This window comes from Coptis chinensis, chromosome 3 (genome assembly GCF_015680905.1).
Source record: "Coptis chinensis isolate HL-2020 chromosome 3, ASM1568090v1, whole genome shotgun sequence".
In the NCBI taxonomy this organism is placed as follows: Eukaryota; Viridiplantae; Streptophyta; class Magnoliopsida; order Ranunculales; family Ranunculaceae; genus Coptis; species Coptis chinensis.
In genome coordinates, this window is record NC_141458.1 from 116,420,908 (window position 1) to 116,437,708 (window position 16,801).

Sequence of the window (16,801 nt, forward strand, 5' to 3'; positions counted from 1 at the left end):
TCAAGATGATGAAAGGTCAAATAAATAGAAGCAGAATTATTTGTTTGCTCAAACCGCAATCAAAGAAAAGAGGTCATTCCTAAAAAAGAAAAAGAAAAAGAAAAAATCCAAAAATGGCGAGTGAGATGGAGAAGAAAGCTAAAGAAGCTTTTGTGGATGATAACTTGGAACTAGCAGTTGACCTTTATTCTCAAGCAATCGATATGGATGGGAACAACGCTGATCTATTTGCTGATCGTGCTCAAGCCAATATCAAACTCTCCAACTTCACTGGTATTTTTTAGGGTTTAATATCACTAATCTGTTTTCTTTATTAATGATGTTTGAATTTATTCAAGGAAAATTTTAACTTATTATTATTATTATCACTAGTTAGGGTTTTGTTTTGGGGAAAAACCCTAATTATGTCATGTTTCTCACTTTGTATTGTTGTAATAAAAGGAATCAAGAATGATTTGCATTGTGTTCTTGACTTTATTTCTGACTTCATTGTGTTAGGGTTTGCAATTTGTTATTGAAAGCAAAGTTAGAAGCAGTGGAAACTTATTTATTTTTGTGTTAATTAGGAAACTTAAAAGAATACTCTATTGAGAAGTTGCCATATAATAGTGTTTTACGGTCTTACCGTCATAGGGCGTTGTTTAAATAATTCCTATGTTATTACTGTGAGTATCTGTTGCATTGGGTTTTTTCCTTTTATTTGTTCAGAAGTATTTCCTTTTATTTTTTCTTGTGGAATGGCGGGATGCTCTTAGTTGATAACGCATGTGTAAATGTGAACAGAGGCAGTTTCTGATGCAAACAGAGCAATTGAGCTGGATACTTCCATGGCCAAAGCATACCTACGTAAAGGGTGAGAGGACGTTTACTTTTATCATCTTAAACATAAATGTGCTATATGCTGTGTAGATACGAAGTATTAGCGACTTTGCAAATGGTTGGAAACTTATATGGATTTCTTAATTATTATATTATTGTTCAATTGTTGCCTTTTATACCTTTCCTGTTTACAACTTCCATCTTACAAGGATTTTGTTTCTTTTTTAAGGACTGCCTGTTTAAAGCTGGAGGAGTTTCAAACTGCCAAGGCAGCCCTTGAAGCAGGTGCTTCCTTGGCACCTGGTGATGCACGGTTCTCCAATTTAATCAAGGAATGTGATCAACGCATTGCAGGTACTTATAGAATGGAATCTTATTTATCTACCCTTCTACCTAAATAGTGGTGAAGAATCTAATTGTCCAGCATATGAGTATAATTAGTATGTTTCATTTTTCAATGTACACTTTATCGATCTTTATGATTAATTTGCAACTTATGATTAATCAGAGGAACTTGGTGATCTGACAAAGCAACCAGTGGGCAATGTGGCACCAGTTGCTGCATCTCCTTCAGTATCAGCCAATTCTGCTGATGGAAAAAGTGATGAAAACAGTACTTTGTCCCATCAGGCGACAGTCACAACTCCTGCTAAACCAAAATTTAGGTACTTAATAGTTCCATTTTACCGTAATCATTGTCCTTGTGTAGTTTTATCTATAGGCTATATAATATAGAGAACTTTTTATGGTTCTGGACTTATATGAAAATTTTGATCTTAATGATATGGTTATGCAGGCATGAATTTTACCAGAAGCCAGAGGAAGTAGTTGTGACTGTATTTGCGAAGGGTGTACCAGCAAAATATGTGGTTGTCGACTTCGGTGAACAGATTGTACGTTTTCATTCAAAAACTATGTTTTGTGCATGTATATCATGCTCATTCATTTGTTAGGTCATCCCTATTTCAAGGAAAAGATCTTAAAATAATTCCACCTCCTTTGTAATGCAGCTAAGTGTTACAATTGATATCCCTGGTGAAGATGTGTACCATTTTCAGCCACGCTTATTTGGAAAGGTATCTCTTTGTTTGCTGATTTAGTGTCAACTCTTTTTGTTGCTGTCTTGTAACATAGGAAGTGATTTCCCCTTGTTATGAATTTAAGTTGACTCGGGCAACTTTTGCTATTTATACACAATGAAATCTATATTCTTCATTGGTATTTTCCCCTCTGGCATCTTTTGGCAAATATTTGCACCACCTGCTCTGCAGTATCCTGTATTGCTATATAACACCCCTTTTCATGTTCGGCTTTATGGCAAGCAGATAAAGCCTGAAAACTGCAGATATCAAGTTTTGTCAACAAAAATTGAAGTCCGTCTTGCTAAAGCTGAAGCAATCAACTGGACATCTTTGGAGTTCACAAAGGAACAAGTGGTATCACAAAAGTTAAATACATCTTCAGGTTAGTATCATGTTTGTTTGCTCATTTTCTTAGAAGTTAACTTGCCAATTTTGTGATGCACGCATTTGGAATGTGCAATCTCAGTTTGTTGGTATACATTTTTGTTAAAATCCGCATGTTTTATAGCTTATGGTAAATTTAATTGTCATGATTTTAGTTTTATATGCTAAAAGTGTCCTCTGGCTGAGCTGTCTGTCACTAGGTGGAGCGGAAGCTCATAGGTAAATCAGTAAATGAAGTGCAGTTGATTCATGTTTCACCATATGTGCAAATTTACTATATATATATATATATATATATATATACAGTAATTCTCTAAAAAGTAGCTACTTAAGTTAACTTAAAATAAGTACATACGTAAAACTTCACCTACAAAATGAATTCAAACCTAATTTTTTGTGGTTATGAAGCACTCACCATAATGATTATCTTCCCAAAATTTCAGCTCATTTGGAAACCTCTAACATAGATAAAAAAAGTGTCCTCCGGCTGAGCTGTCTGTCAGTAGTTGGAGCGGAAGCTCATAGGTAAATCAGTAAAATGAAGTGCAGTTGATTCATGTTTCACCATATGTGCAAATTTACTACCTATAAAAGTAATTGCCTATATATTTATGTGTGTGTGGGGATGGTTATATGAACTCCACTTCAAGTGACTCCAAAAAAACTCCACCACTAAATACAATGAATTAGAAGTTGATTTTTGGTGGAGATGTTCTCCACCCAATAGAGATCATCCTAGCAAAAAATCAGCTCATTTGAAAATGTACAACCTCGTCAAAAATCATTTATAATGTTATGAGATTATCCAATGGCCCATATTTTTTAAATTTCGGTACAACTTTTGACAACATATATATATTCAATTGAGCTGATTTTTTGTGGGGGTGTTCTTCATCATGTGATGTATATCTCCACAAAAATTTAGTCCTCAATTCATCTTGTAAGTCCACTTTTAGGAGTGGAGCAACTTTGGAGTCACTATAAAGTGGAGTTCATATAACCATCCCCTATATATATATATATATATATATATTTAAATTAATATCAGTGCTCAGACTCAAACTGTCTAATTGCTTTAAAAAACGTGAAGCTGTGCTACCATATTGCAAATATACACCATCTGTAAGGAATAAATGCACGCCATCTGTAATGTCAGAGAAGCATTTATGGTGGTGCTCGTACAGACACGTACTCCGTCTGTATGCTTTTAAAAGTACGGACCTCTGATATAGTTCTCATGGTCTATGTAATTTAAACCTTGTGATTTTAAAACTGCCTCATACTGTCAATTTATGGGGCGTGCACCCTCACATTGGTGGATTTTATAATAGTGTCCGTAGTTTGTGTGCATTCATTACTTGCACCCATATGATCATTTTTTTTTTTATGATTTTGATTGTACTCACAGATCACAAACAATTATACTTGTACTTGCATATGAAGATCTATCCCATACCTCAAGTTCCCAATTGATGTCGCACTTGATTTGAACTATAAAGAATCTTATTGTTAGCTCATACTGGCTGGCTTGCACACTCCTCTGCGTGTGGACATGTGGATGTCGCACACATTCACATCCAAGCAAATATGCACATTTTCACACACATGCGGGCATTCAAGCATAGGCTCATATCTTTCATCTGAAAAAGAAGCTGAAAGATACTTGACCTCACTGTAATATACTAATGTTATTTCATTGTAACAATTAAAGTCGAAAGAAAAATAACATTTATGATCAAAATAACACATGCCCACTCTTGGCCCGCATGTATGACACACAGGGTTGTGTTTTCTTATGCGTCATGTTCCTGTGTGAGCGTGTTTATTTTTCTTAAACAATGAATTTAGAATTCATTAACAAAAATTAATAAATTAACAAAAATAACATTTATGATCAAAATAACACATGCCCACTCTTGGCCCGCCATGTATGACATACAGGGTTGTGTTTTCTTATGCGTCATGTTCCTGTGTGAGCTTGTTTATTTTTCTTAACAGTGATTTTATAATTCGTTAACAAAAATTAATAAATGTTTTAATGCTTTCCGCACTTGGCAGCTGGTGAAGCCGGGAGACCTACATACCCGTCTTCAAAATCTAAATCTAGAGGTGTTAATTGGGATAAGATAGAAGCGCAAGTAAAGAAAGAGGTACCATCAGCTTGAGTTATTGCAATACCTTAACGGTTTAGCAGTTGTGTACCATTTTAGTGATACATCTTCTGTGGTGATCTAACTTTAGGAAAAAGAAGAGAAGCTAGATGGTGACGCGGCTTTGAATAAATTTTTCCGTGACATATACCAAGGTTCTGATGACGATATACGGCGAGCAATGAGCAAATCATTTGTAAGTTGCTCAAAATTATTAATTAGTGTGTGCACATTTTCTTCTTTTGCAAGTTTTATCCGTGTTTCTGCAATTTCCTTAATCAAATTATGGACTTGTAGAGTGCACTTGCAAATCCACCAATAAGTACTGATTGTATAATGCTGCAGTTGAAACCCTGGTTGTTGATTCACTTTAGTGAATTGTAGATACCTTGTCACTGGAATGGTCTTCTCGTCCAAAATCCCCTTATTATGACTATATTGCATTATCCGTTGGCTTGCTGTATAAATTCGTTACTAAGATGTCATTGAGTATTTGTTCGAGTAATGGTCTCAGGTTTTGTTGCATTTTTCTTCTTCCTCATTTTAGGTTGAATCAAATGGAACAGTTCTTTCAACTAATTGGAAGGAGGTGGGAGCAAAGAAAGTGGAGGGGTCTCCTCCTGATGGTATGGAGATGAAGAAATGGGAGTACTGAAAACTGCTTTGGCCATTCTACATCTTTCTCTACTTGTGTTTTGGTTTTTGTAATCAGTCCAATTTAGTAGCTTGGTTATTCTGTTTATTTTTTGGCTGAACTAGTTGTCCCTCCTGTTTGACTGCGAGGCTGGTTTTATGTTAAGATTGCAGAATGAGTTTAACAAAGACACATTTATACTAGTACTAGTCGTTATATAGGTTATAATATTGTCAGACCTTTGTTTATTTAAATAATGGGTAGACTTACTATGCTTCCTTGCAAGAAGTTCCTGGTAGATCTTGTGAAGTTCGGTGACAAGTGAAGCCACAGAAATAATTTAATGGGTCTAAATATTAGCTGTGGTTACACCGATTCTTGGGTTACTCTTTTAATAGGTCGCATTGATTCAAATCTATGTCAAAATTTGATATAGGTTTTTCGAGTTCATATTTTTTTGTTGGTTAATCCTTACTTCGATCAAAGTACGATACAATATGGTAATTGTTTTTACGAGGTCTGAAAATTTCTTCCATTGTTGGAAATTCTCATGTGAAAGTCCGTATTTATACACGTAGGACAGTAAGTGTTTTCTCTATCGTATCAAGTGTGGGGTGCGAGTGTGCAACTCCAAATGGTGAACGTTTAAATCTTCACCAACGGAGGTTGTGATTAAAAAAATGTGCTTATATATATCTATCTGCCTTGCTTTTTATGATTTCCGTGGATACGGAAGAGTTAAAACAGAGTAGTTTTGGGCTAAAGTAGGGTGCTTACGAGAATCTGAGTACATAGTAGCTATTTCCACCATTAAAAAGTCGATAAAAATTATGGTGAGCACTTCTTCAGTACTTCCCATTTCAATTTCACATGTTCTCGCAATTTTCAGGAGCTCCCAGGTAGAATCTTTGAAACACCCAGACACCTACCAATTCCTAGCACAGCCCTGCAAATTCACGTGAAAACTTTTACTTGGCCAACCACAGCCAAATTTTGTGGCCCTCTCTCTCTTGTTTCTGCCGAACAGTGAACAATTGCCTCGCAAATAATTTCCACTTACACAAGCCTTACCAAACTAAAGCACATTAATCTCTGAACTCTTCAAGTATAAGTCAATCCTCTGCTGAGAACTCATTCTTTTAAGTATACTAATCTCTTTCAATACTGTGCTAACAACTCATTCTTCAAGTAAAGCATTTCCTATTTCAAGTAACATAAAAACATGAAGCAGATGACGAAAGTGGAAACTACGTCGGTATGAAATGTTGCAACTGTATATACATCAAATCTACCACTAGACTAATCACTACCTCCAAATCCAAAAACTTTAGAAGCTGTTAACTGAATTGACCCTACAATCTACAGCTGACAAAAATTTGCACATCCATACAAAGGACTACAGCTAGAGGATGACTAGGGATGATGCCCCTGTCCGGCTGCAGCACCTCCAGTCCTTGTTTGAGCCTGCTGTGAAGGTCCATGGGAATTAATGTTGTTGGAGATGAGTATCTGGAGTTGCTGAGAAACACTATAAGGCGGCGCTGTATGTGGTGGTGGTGATGCAGCTTGAACCGATTGAGTTGGCTGAACCATATACTGGCTAAGAGCAGCAGAATAAGCCTGACCAGATAGAGCTCCTCTCATTCGACCAGCAGGCCTCCAGTTCTGATCTGATGGCAATTCGTTCAAGACATTAGATCTTGCAACATGTGCTGTATTTATCCCCCTATGCCCGTCGACAATCATTGGAAAAGATGATCCAGGTGCTTGGAGTTGAACAGGTACGGCGGGTGGTGATCTTGCAACCTGGACAGAACGGTTAGCTGCTGCTCTAAGACGATTATGCAAGTTACTTGCACCTCCCACTTCCTGACCACCAGCACCTAGTGGTCCTCCTTGCTGAACTTGCAGGGGATGATAATGAGAAGATGTTTGTACTGCTGCTGGTGGCGGAAGCCCAGAAGAACCTCTGTAGGAACCTGGAACTTGACTTGTTGCTGGAAGCCCAACAACCTGTTGCAATGGACTTGGAACGTATGGGCGGCCTTGATGATCCCAATTCTGCCAGGAACATAGGTAAACTGAGCAGAGAAGCGTTCGGAAAAGATATACAGAACCAGTAACTTTATTAACGGATTAAAGCATAAGATTTAGGACAAAAGAAGTTAAATTGGTCCACCAGATTTGACTCTTTTAAAACGTAGTGTCAGTACATGTATCAAATGTGAAAAGATGTGCTCTTATGTTGCGAGGTTCTAAATGTGGGTGTAACCCTGTAACTAAAGTAATCCTACCTTATTAATGCAAGACAAGCATATCACACATCGTAAAGAGAAGCACAACCAGTTACTTATTTCTAACATGAATTAAAGTAGAACTAACCAAATATTAAGCCAAATAAAAAAGCATATGAACTTAAACTCAAGTTAAGCTCCATTACCATATGAGTTGTTAAACTTGCATACTTCCTACAGTTCTCAAATTCATATCTTGTTCTAAATAAGAATTAAAGTAAAAATAAATATTCAACAACTTGTCATGTTAGCAAAACCCACAGTTATCAGCATTATGCAAGTTCCCATGTGGAACATCTCCTTACCGAGGTGCTGGAATGTATGGCCGCACCATTTCATGACAAACCTATAAGTCTATAACTGTTGCTATTGTTGGAAAATATTCAAATAGAAATTGCAGTTTATATCTTTTATTTGCCCTAGAACATTTTAAGTTAGCTTAAACCCCTGCCTTCATGCTATAGTAACCAGGCATGTGCCCCAAGTGAGTGACGTAATATGAAGAAACCAACCTGCGGCACAGAATAAGAACCTATGTCAGGAGCAGAAGGGGAGTTAAGACGAGATTGGGGAAATTGCTGCTGTCTTTCAGATTCGCCACTAACATCTGTAGGTGGCAAACCAGGAGTCTGATAAGCACCACTAATGGAAATAAAATTTGGTCTTGCCCTAATATGTGTGGCAGGTACTTGACTCTGAGCTGGAAGAGCCTGAACTGCTACTGGAGTTCTGCTGACATTCCTCAACCACTGCCGGGAATCACAATATTCCTGTGAATGCTGCAACTGTATGTTACCGGGAGACAAAAATTGGGTTTGGTGTACCAAGGATGTCGTGTCCCTTGCCCCACGCACATCTACAACTTCTCGATTAAGTGGAAGAGATACAGGATCACCTACCAAAGGAGTCCTCATGCAATTCGTGGCAGGGGATTCTGAAACAGTTGGTGCTGCTGATCCATTAAAGGTAGAAGAACGTGTAAAGGATATTCCTGACCAGAAATCATCCTCAATTGGAGGAAAGTGGTTTGGAGTAATCTCAGAGGTATTCATGATATCTGATGCCAAAGGAACCATAGCAACAGAACTACCAGGAAGCACATCCTTCAAAGGTTTGCGATCTTCAGTTTCATAAGTATTGTTGACATCATTCTCCTCAGCACCTTCCACAGTAAGGTCCACAACATTAGTAATTGTGTTTGACAATCTTGTAGATTCACACTGCTCCGACCCATCGTGCCCGAGGGTACTGTCACTTTGTACGTTTGTTTGACCAGTACTTTCCATTACAGGCCTCCAGGATCCATCAGCTGAAACAATTACATCAATTACGTTTCCTGCAACCTCTCTCAATACCTGAGTAACAGAGTATCAACTTTTAGAAAAATTTGAATCGAGAGACACCTTGTATGTAGATATAATTGAGTGGAGAAGGATGTGCAGATTGCCCTCCAAACTCCTTTCAGTAGCCAATTTAATATTGATGGCTGATGGATGTAAAAGTATTCAACACCAATGACCCTAAGCATAAGTAGTCCAGACAAACTCACCTTAACCATATATTGATCGATACGTAAGTCCATGTAACAGACAGACTGGTTGCAGTGAGGACAACGCCAAGATGGTCTTCTTGAGTTGATCTCAATGTAGTTTTCAAAGTCAAAACACTACACAAGAATTACAGAAGTTTTCAAAGGTATGTTGTGCTATCAAATACTTCTAATAACCATATGTACAAAGAATTACAAAAGATCTCCATCTGAGGGATAACATTCAGAGGCCTGAATTGACCTACCAAGGATTTTATTTTTTATTTTTTTATTTTTGAGAAGCACTATAATAGAAGCATTAATGGCACATGAGCTTGCAGCTCAACTGGTAGTGCACCACTCCTCCCATGGGGGGGAGGTTTCGAGTTCGAAACTCACTAGGGTCATCTGGGGAGTTTTTAACGTGTTATTAATTAAGTCCTTTAGGGTTGGTGATAATAGCTTTCGGGTCAGGTGATAATAGCCTTCACAACGACATGCTCAAGTTTAATTCCTAAACACCTAGTCACTTGGGTTGACATATAGTTTTTTCCATAAATGTCCAGAAAACTTAGACGAATCTAGACTCTGATTTCACGACTCACTTCAATTCTTTTCTTTCAATCTTTCCTTTTTTTTTTTTTTTTTCCAAATATTTCTGATATTGCTAAACCATCCCAAAGTTTCTACCTGGCAGGTTCTTATTCACTCAATAGCATGGTTGGACCAGAAACTTACCTGATGGTGTTTGCAGAGTTGTCCTTTAACTGGAGTTTTCATACGCGTGAAGCTGTAAAGAAGAAATTGCTTAATACATATTTAATAGATCAACCGAACAGGATGTGTCCACAAGAAGAAAAGTCTAATGCTCATAATAATAACAGTAAAAAAACAGAGAGAAGGAGACTGTGAAAGATCTACAAGCTTAGTCAGCCTCAGAAGAAGCCCAACACTCTTAGATTTGGAGCATCTGCCAATTGACCATGAGGGGAGTGGCCCCAGGATCTTTTTGTTTCATGATGAAATGCTTTAACTGCCTGAAGTGGGACTATAAATGTCAACAAGTTCTACATTCTAACACATAAATATTACAGAGAGAAGGACCCATGCATATAGGTTGTATATGTATATTTACTGCTGAAGAAATCTATATATATATCATTGATAACGGAAAAAGACTTGATGGCTCAAACTATATCTATGTTGTTAAAAGCGCTAGGCTCAATAGGTTGGGCCTTAGGTCCAAGGACACATCTAGCACATTGAGATCTACTTTTCTCAGTATGCAATCTCACCTGAAAATACCTAATTAAAATAAATCCATCGCCACCACTTTGTACATGGTTTTACATCACTTTTATGTTGATATACATTGAGTTGATGTTTGAAGTATAAAGTTCGTACTAGACTTAGGCTAGTGAACGATGATGATCAGCAACATCCAATATTAAGCTGCACAATGACACAACTATAACAACGAGAACATAGAAACACAGAACAAGCCTCAAGTCTCAACTACTCGAGTAACTATTAGTCTTTAAGTCTCAATTCTTAAAATGAAATAACATAAAAGTTAAATTATAATTATTCAGAATTGTACTTTACAATCGATGTGTTTGAATCATTTCAAGTTCCCAATAAGTCAAACAAAAAAGAAGTTTCAGACACCATACTGTCTTATGAAGTTGAATGAAACTTCAAAGATGAGAAACATATTAACATGATGTTTGAGAAGAAAAAGAAAAGTAAGAGGGTTGTCGAGGTCTTCTTTGGAGATCACTATGAACAAGATATAGGGTTATGATTTGTGAAGGATACTTGTAAATCCAAAGAGCATAAAGGACAAAGCAAAATAATAATTTTGTCAGTTGTCTTAGACAGTGCTTTACAAGGTGCATTTCAAGGAAACAACAAAACAATATGAAAGTTAATGCAAATTTTCAGGATCTTAAAAAAGAATATTGCCAACAAAGGATGTTGAACAAACCTTATTGGACAGTTAAGCGACATCACGGGATGAACCTTCAGTTATCTCAGAATCTAGTGTCAAAGGAAACCCATAAGTTCTGTTAGGTTGTGCACCAGCACTACTATATTTCAATAAAACATTAAGTTGAAATATACATATAGTGGCAAAATCAAATCAGTAACACAAATTGATTTGTTAACCATACACCAATAAGTTGAAACTCAAAGCAACAATGAAATTTCATCAAGTTTCTATTACGAAAGTAATCCAAATTCTAAATTTCAAAATTTTCAGCCACATGCAGAGCAGAAGATTAAATTTCTGTGTGCGACAGCTGACAACCATTAGACGCCAATTTCAATTTAGATGTGAATCTAATGATTTTAGCACACTTCCAAATCCAAATTTAACTAACTTAACTCATACGAGAAAAGTGAGACATGAAACGCGTGAGCAACAGATAAATGTATACCATATAAATTATCAGATTTTGATTCATGAATCAGTTCAATTTGACTATTTATAAGAAATGATTGTTCTACTAATCCTTTTAAATATTAAATGGTAACTGTTTCCCCCATTTGATTATAAACCGCGCAGTAATCCTATATATAAATAATAAATAATAATACTTAGGGTTGGCCTAGATTGGGTTTCACCGAATTTCTTTGTTCTTTCTTATTTTTCCTTTTCTTGTGAAAGTGCTCTTTAAATTCTGTTCTAGATGCAACCCTGTTTGCTTGTTATATAATCGCACTAGCAAAACCACTTAGGATTATTTATATAAATACAATTAGCATCACATTCTCCGCAATAAAGCAAGATGTTCGCAGTCCAAACATAAAACTATCAACTGATTATGTCTCACTGCTTGCTTCATACAACAAATGTGTTGTTAATTTCTTTCCTAAGTACTGAAGAGACAACTGAAGGTAACCAATAGCCATGGACCTTTAGGTTTTCACCTTACCTGATTCCGGGGCAGCGGTAACCGGTTGAACATAATCTTGTAAAACTGGCACATCAGTAGTTAGTATCGTACTCATGAAGGCCATAGCTATGATATAATGACCTGTAAAACAATACCAACACATCAGAGCTGAAGCAATTCATTTCAAGGATGGTTCATCATCTGCAAAATTACAATGTCAAAAACAGTGTGGTGACACAAATTTAAGTACACATCCATAAAAGTTAATGGAATTTAGTATCAGGTTTAGAAAGGTCAGGGCGTGTCTGAAAGTTTCTACATGCTATAAATTGACAAACGATTTGGTGTTAAACAATAAAGTTAGGACGGTAGATGATAAACTAGTCTCAAGCATACCGTTGAATTGCCCAATAGCTTGCAGAAGATTAGTCCCATATTTGAGCATTGCAGTCACATTTGTTGGAAGTTGGGGTCCAGTATCCTGGAAAGAGAATGGGACATACAAACAAATGTAAATAAAGTTTCTGGTACTTCCCTCACACTGAGAGGCAGGAGGATAAATAAAGATTATTTAACCAACAATATTGAGGAGCCGCACAAACCATAGTAATGTCGATCCTTCTGTCTACACCCTTCCCATTTAACAAGAAACTACAAAATCATGTGAAAAATTATTTTTGCAATAAATCTAAATAACAATTATCTCAGAGCATCTAAGGAAGACAGTGCCGTACTTCACTTTTGGTGGGCTAATAAGACAAGCTGAGGTTGAAATACTATCCGTTTGAACAACAAACAGCCGCTGCAGGACATGAAAGAAGAGGTAGGCGTTACAAACTTGGCTTAATTTTGCAGTAAGGAAGCAACCACTACAAAATAGTACAGTTTGTAAGGGATCTAGCACAGAAGATGACTACATGAATAACCAAGATCTATCTTTTTCCTCCTAGAGTTAACTAGCTATGAAAAGTTGATTCTTTACAAAAATGAAAATCAGAATCTGCTTACTATTTTCTCTTCTGCCGTGGAGGCCTTCTTTAAGATGTGGAAATCTACCACAAAAGCTCCAAAGCCAGGCTATGAAACAAGAAAAATGTTAACCGACACATCCAATTTTCCAAATTTAGCAGCCCTTGGATACCATAAAGAACATCTATCTGTATTACTTATCGAAGAAATTTACATACATAAGAATAAGAACATTTGTTTTGACGTATGCTCCAACAACAGAACAGAAAAGTGACATTATTTTCTATATACCAGTAACAGGATCAGGGACTCCAGCTTCATCTAAAGCATTATACAATACAACAAGGCTGCCAATCTAGGCAGCATCTAAGACAGTCCAATTATTACTACACACATCACTAACAGTATAATCTAAGAAAGCTAAGTTAACTCATAAAAGTTCCGTCTTAATGATTCCCAATGGTGCAGAAATAGAATTTAAGAATGGGATTTTTCGCCCATCCAGTCTGAAAAATATATTAACTCCTCGTGATTGACCCAATTCCTTCACTGCATATGGAGCAAGACGTACGTCTCGTGTCTTGTATGCATAGTCCCATGTTAGTCATGTCTTGTAATTGTAAATATTAACCCATTGTTTGTTGACTTGTACGCTCATGATTTTGCATTCTCTAACAGCATGTCTACCACAAAACACGGCAAAGTCAAGACTTATTAACCAAATTCCTAATTTACTTTACAACTGGCTCCAAGAAATGGAGAACACCATAATATATGTTTAGAGCCAAAGGTGCTATAACCCTATAATTAAATTGATGCACTGGGAATTCAAATGGAGAAATTTGATTACATGACAAAATCTAATAAACATTCACAATAGAATAGAAACAGAACCTAAATAAAGAAGTTCAACCAAGGTTACAAAATCATATACAAACTAACCTTGACTTCAAGAGAGGCAAGTACGTTGCCAATCTTCATTCGGGGAAAGAATCTGCAGTATAACAAAGTGAACAATTAAATGTAAACTAACAATGACCTAATACAGTGACTAACTACTTGGACCAGAATAGGAACTTCCATTTATATTGATACATGCTATAGAAAGCCTAAGAATAGACTAAAGACAAAACATGAAGTTCAGTTTCTCCTTTTCAGTCAGGAATTTTTGTGGCATTACTCTCGTCTTCCTTAGGTTTCACTGTTTCACCTTATTTTGTTGAATTAAATTAAGTTGTTGAATCTCTTTATGGAAAGTTGCAATACTTCTCTGTTTTAGCGATGACCACAAATTTCCATTTTTTCGAATTTGATACAAGCTTTTATCTTTTATTGAAAGGAAACGTACATGGAACATTCTACTTTGTTAGTAAGACTTTTGGATTTTCTCCTGAATACTTCCAACTTTGAACCATCAAAAGGAATAGAATCAAACCGTGGAACTGGCTCAGATTCCAAGTGGTTTGCCTAGTATTACGCTTCGGTAGCAGCTCCTAATTTCTTGCAACCGAGCACCTCAGTTCGCTACCTTACATTTTACTTGACCATGACATCATATCAACGTGGGCTCAACAAATAGCAAAGAACTAAGAATAGATCAGAGCCTCTCTTTAGGTGGTAGAAGCTCGATCTTTTTTCCACACATAAAAACAATCCACTTATAAATATAACTTGAAAGCTAGAAAGACAAGACTCAACTAGTTGAAGAATGCGTCAAGATGTAAAAGGAAAATTCAGTAACATAACGGACAAAGCAAAGAACGAAGAAAAGCATGACATCTCAAACCTTGACATAACATTAGAGATAATGTGAGGAAGACTACTGGGTTCAATGTTGATATCTGCTGGATTACAGAAGCTCCTCCCTATCTGGACATCCATAAAATATTGAACTATTTATCGAGAAAAGATGATTAAACAGAATGAGTGACTTAAGATGAAGAGAAAATATTCGCAAACCTCATTAGCTAGGGTAAGAAGTTCATCAGCATCTTGAACCACAAACCATCCATTCTTACAAGCATTCTACCAAAGTAAATAGAACATGAGTAAATTCGTGTGTACGAAAATGTTTGTTTTACAACTAAATGTAAGCATAGGATAAAAAAATGACCTTTACAGAAATCATTAGCACCATAACAGCGACTCGAAGGTAGTCGTCATTCTTGCGCTGGTATACCTGGCATCATCACAAATTCACAATGTCATAACATACAACATACAAGTAAAGTATAAATGAATGATGCAAATATGAGACTTGCCATTTTCAAGAGTGAAGGTAACTCCTGAGATTTCGCTGGAATTTCGTCGTTGGCAATAGCAAAATCGATACCCCTGCATTTCGTCAAAGAAACACAACTAGGGTTTGAAATTAAAAAAAAAAAAAAAAAAAAAAGAGTTGAAAAGAAAAAAAGAGTACCTGGCTAAGGAGATACAGAGATGGAAAAACTCGGCAGGTTCAAAACGGATACCGGATCTAACATTGTTTAATAACCGGTCTGCAACTGCTGCTATTCTCAACGAGTTCACCTGACCAACGTTTACAGATGGCAAAGCCATCTGAGTCGAACCATTCATCATCGCTCGCCGCTGAGTCATCATCCCTACTCCCGCTTTTTCTTTATCTCTGTCTGCCACGTGTGTTTATATATTTATACTGTTACTAATTTTAAATGAAGCCTTTTTCAAAAAAAATTCGACTAATTTTTGTATTTATTAGGTGGGAGCACGACTTCAGAAGTTCTAAATTAAATGAGGGGGCATATTTTATTTTGACCCGTAAATAAATTCAAAATCGTTAGAGCATTTATGCTATTATTATTATTTTTTTTTTTATTTTTTTTTATGATGATCTAATTATTCTAAACATTGTCACAAATAATCAAAAAATTCCAAACTTGACAAATGTAGTTAATAATTTATAAATTTTGGCTAACTGTAGACCGTTTATTTTCACTATTTTTTATACTATATTTAGCAAGTTTAGAAATTTTTTATTTTTTTTATTATTTGTGACAATGTTTAGAATAGTTATGAGATTATATCTATAAAATATTACTCTAATCCGAAACTTATAAATACTCTAACGATTTTGAATGTAGAGACCCAATCATAAAATCATATCGACATTGTGCATAAACGAAGCCTCAAAATACACCAAACACATGCAAAACACCCTCTTTAACACTTAAAAAAACTAAATCCACTTAGTACCATTATTGCCGAGATAAAATCCTACTGCCACTTATGTCTAGATTTTTGCTTCGTCTATTATGCAAAATTTGTCAATCTATTCATTCACAAATTGTTGGTCTAGGAGGTCTTTTTCAAACCATGTGGTATGCTTGCAAGTTTACAGACGTAACGCTTTCTGTTAATAGATAGCCATTTCAGTGTTCCTTTGCTCGGAAACAAAGAGCCAGACATGATCCTTTTCTTGTCAGCGGACATGTCTCTCAAAAGTCAAAACAATTTAGCTTATTGGGCTAGCAAACAGGTGAAAAGGGTTCCTGGCCCAATTACTAAAGGTAGGTAAACCAATTTGGTAGGGTCCAAATCCGATCCATCCACGCCCATTTTGTGGCAAACTTGAAACATTTCTCCCTTGCCTGATTTGATCGCTTACGTAACCCAGCAACATCGCCCGTTGTGAACTCGTGATGTTCAATGAAACATTCATCTTGCATGAGAGGTTGTGAGTCCCGACTGAATCACTGAAAGATTGTGCATAACTCACAACTCACAACCAAAACACTCCCCAACAAGTAATTGGGTCTTCAAAAATATGGATTTGGGCTGAAAATTCCATCCTGAATTTTAATTACGGATTTAAAAAAAAAAAACACAGACTGACCCGTGACGTCAACAATGTAAATTTATATTTACACAATAATCAAGACAACTATGTAAATATAATTTTACAGACTTCTTCAATTGCAACAAAATATTGTGTAAATTTAAGGCTAAATCTATGGTGCGCAGGACGTATTTAATGTGGACCACTCATCCACAGGGAGTGTGTGTGTATTGCATCACAAAGTA

At 36.3% G+C, this 16,801-nt stretch overlaps 2 protein-coding genes across 2 annotated transcripts; one reads left to right on the top strand and one right to left on the bottom strand.

The window, feature by feature from the left end:
- Window positions 1-5,272, top strand: LOC147513390 (protein SGT1 homolog B-like). Its single transcript, XM_086596440.1, has 10 exons — window positions 1-273; window positions 784-853; window positions 1,049-1,173; window positions 1,328-1,484; window positions 1,616-1,712; window positions 1,830-1,895; window positions 2,145-2,283; window positions 4,344-4,435; window positions 4,527-4,631; window positions 4,983-5,272. The coding sequence occupies exons 1-10, from the start codon at window positions 114-116 to the stop codon at window positions 5,088-5,090; spliced, it is 1,119 nt and encodes a 372-aa protein (XP_086452566.1). The 5' UTR covers window positions 1-113; the 3' UTR covers window positions 5,091-5,272.
- Window positions 5,273-6,249: 977 nt separating this feature from the next.
- On the bottom strand, window positions 6,250-15,489 carry LOC147513391 (E4 SUMO-protein ligase PIAL2-like). Its single transcript, XM_086596437.1, is given in 17 exon segments — window positions 6,250-7,130; window positions 7,876-8,718; window positions 8,913-9,029; window positions 9,630-9,681; window positions 10,879-10,901; window positions 10,903-10,931; window positions 11,831-11,932; window positions 12,188-12,272; window positions 12,394-12,442; window positions 12,526-12,593; window positions 12,800-12,868; window positions 13,703-13,754; window positions 14,547-14,629; window positions 14,720-14,785; window positions 14,874-14,939; window positions 15,022-15,094; window positions 15,180-15,489. Coding segments are annotated over 17 exon segments (2,607 nt in total). The 5' UTR covers window positions 15,362-15,489; the 3' UTR covers window positions 6,250-6,482.
- Window positions 15,490-16,801: the final 1,312 nt, after the last annotated feature.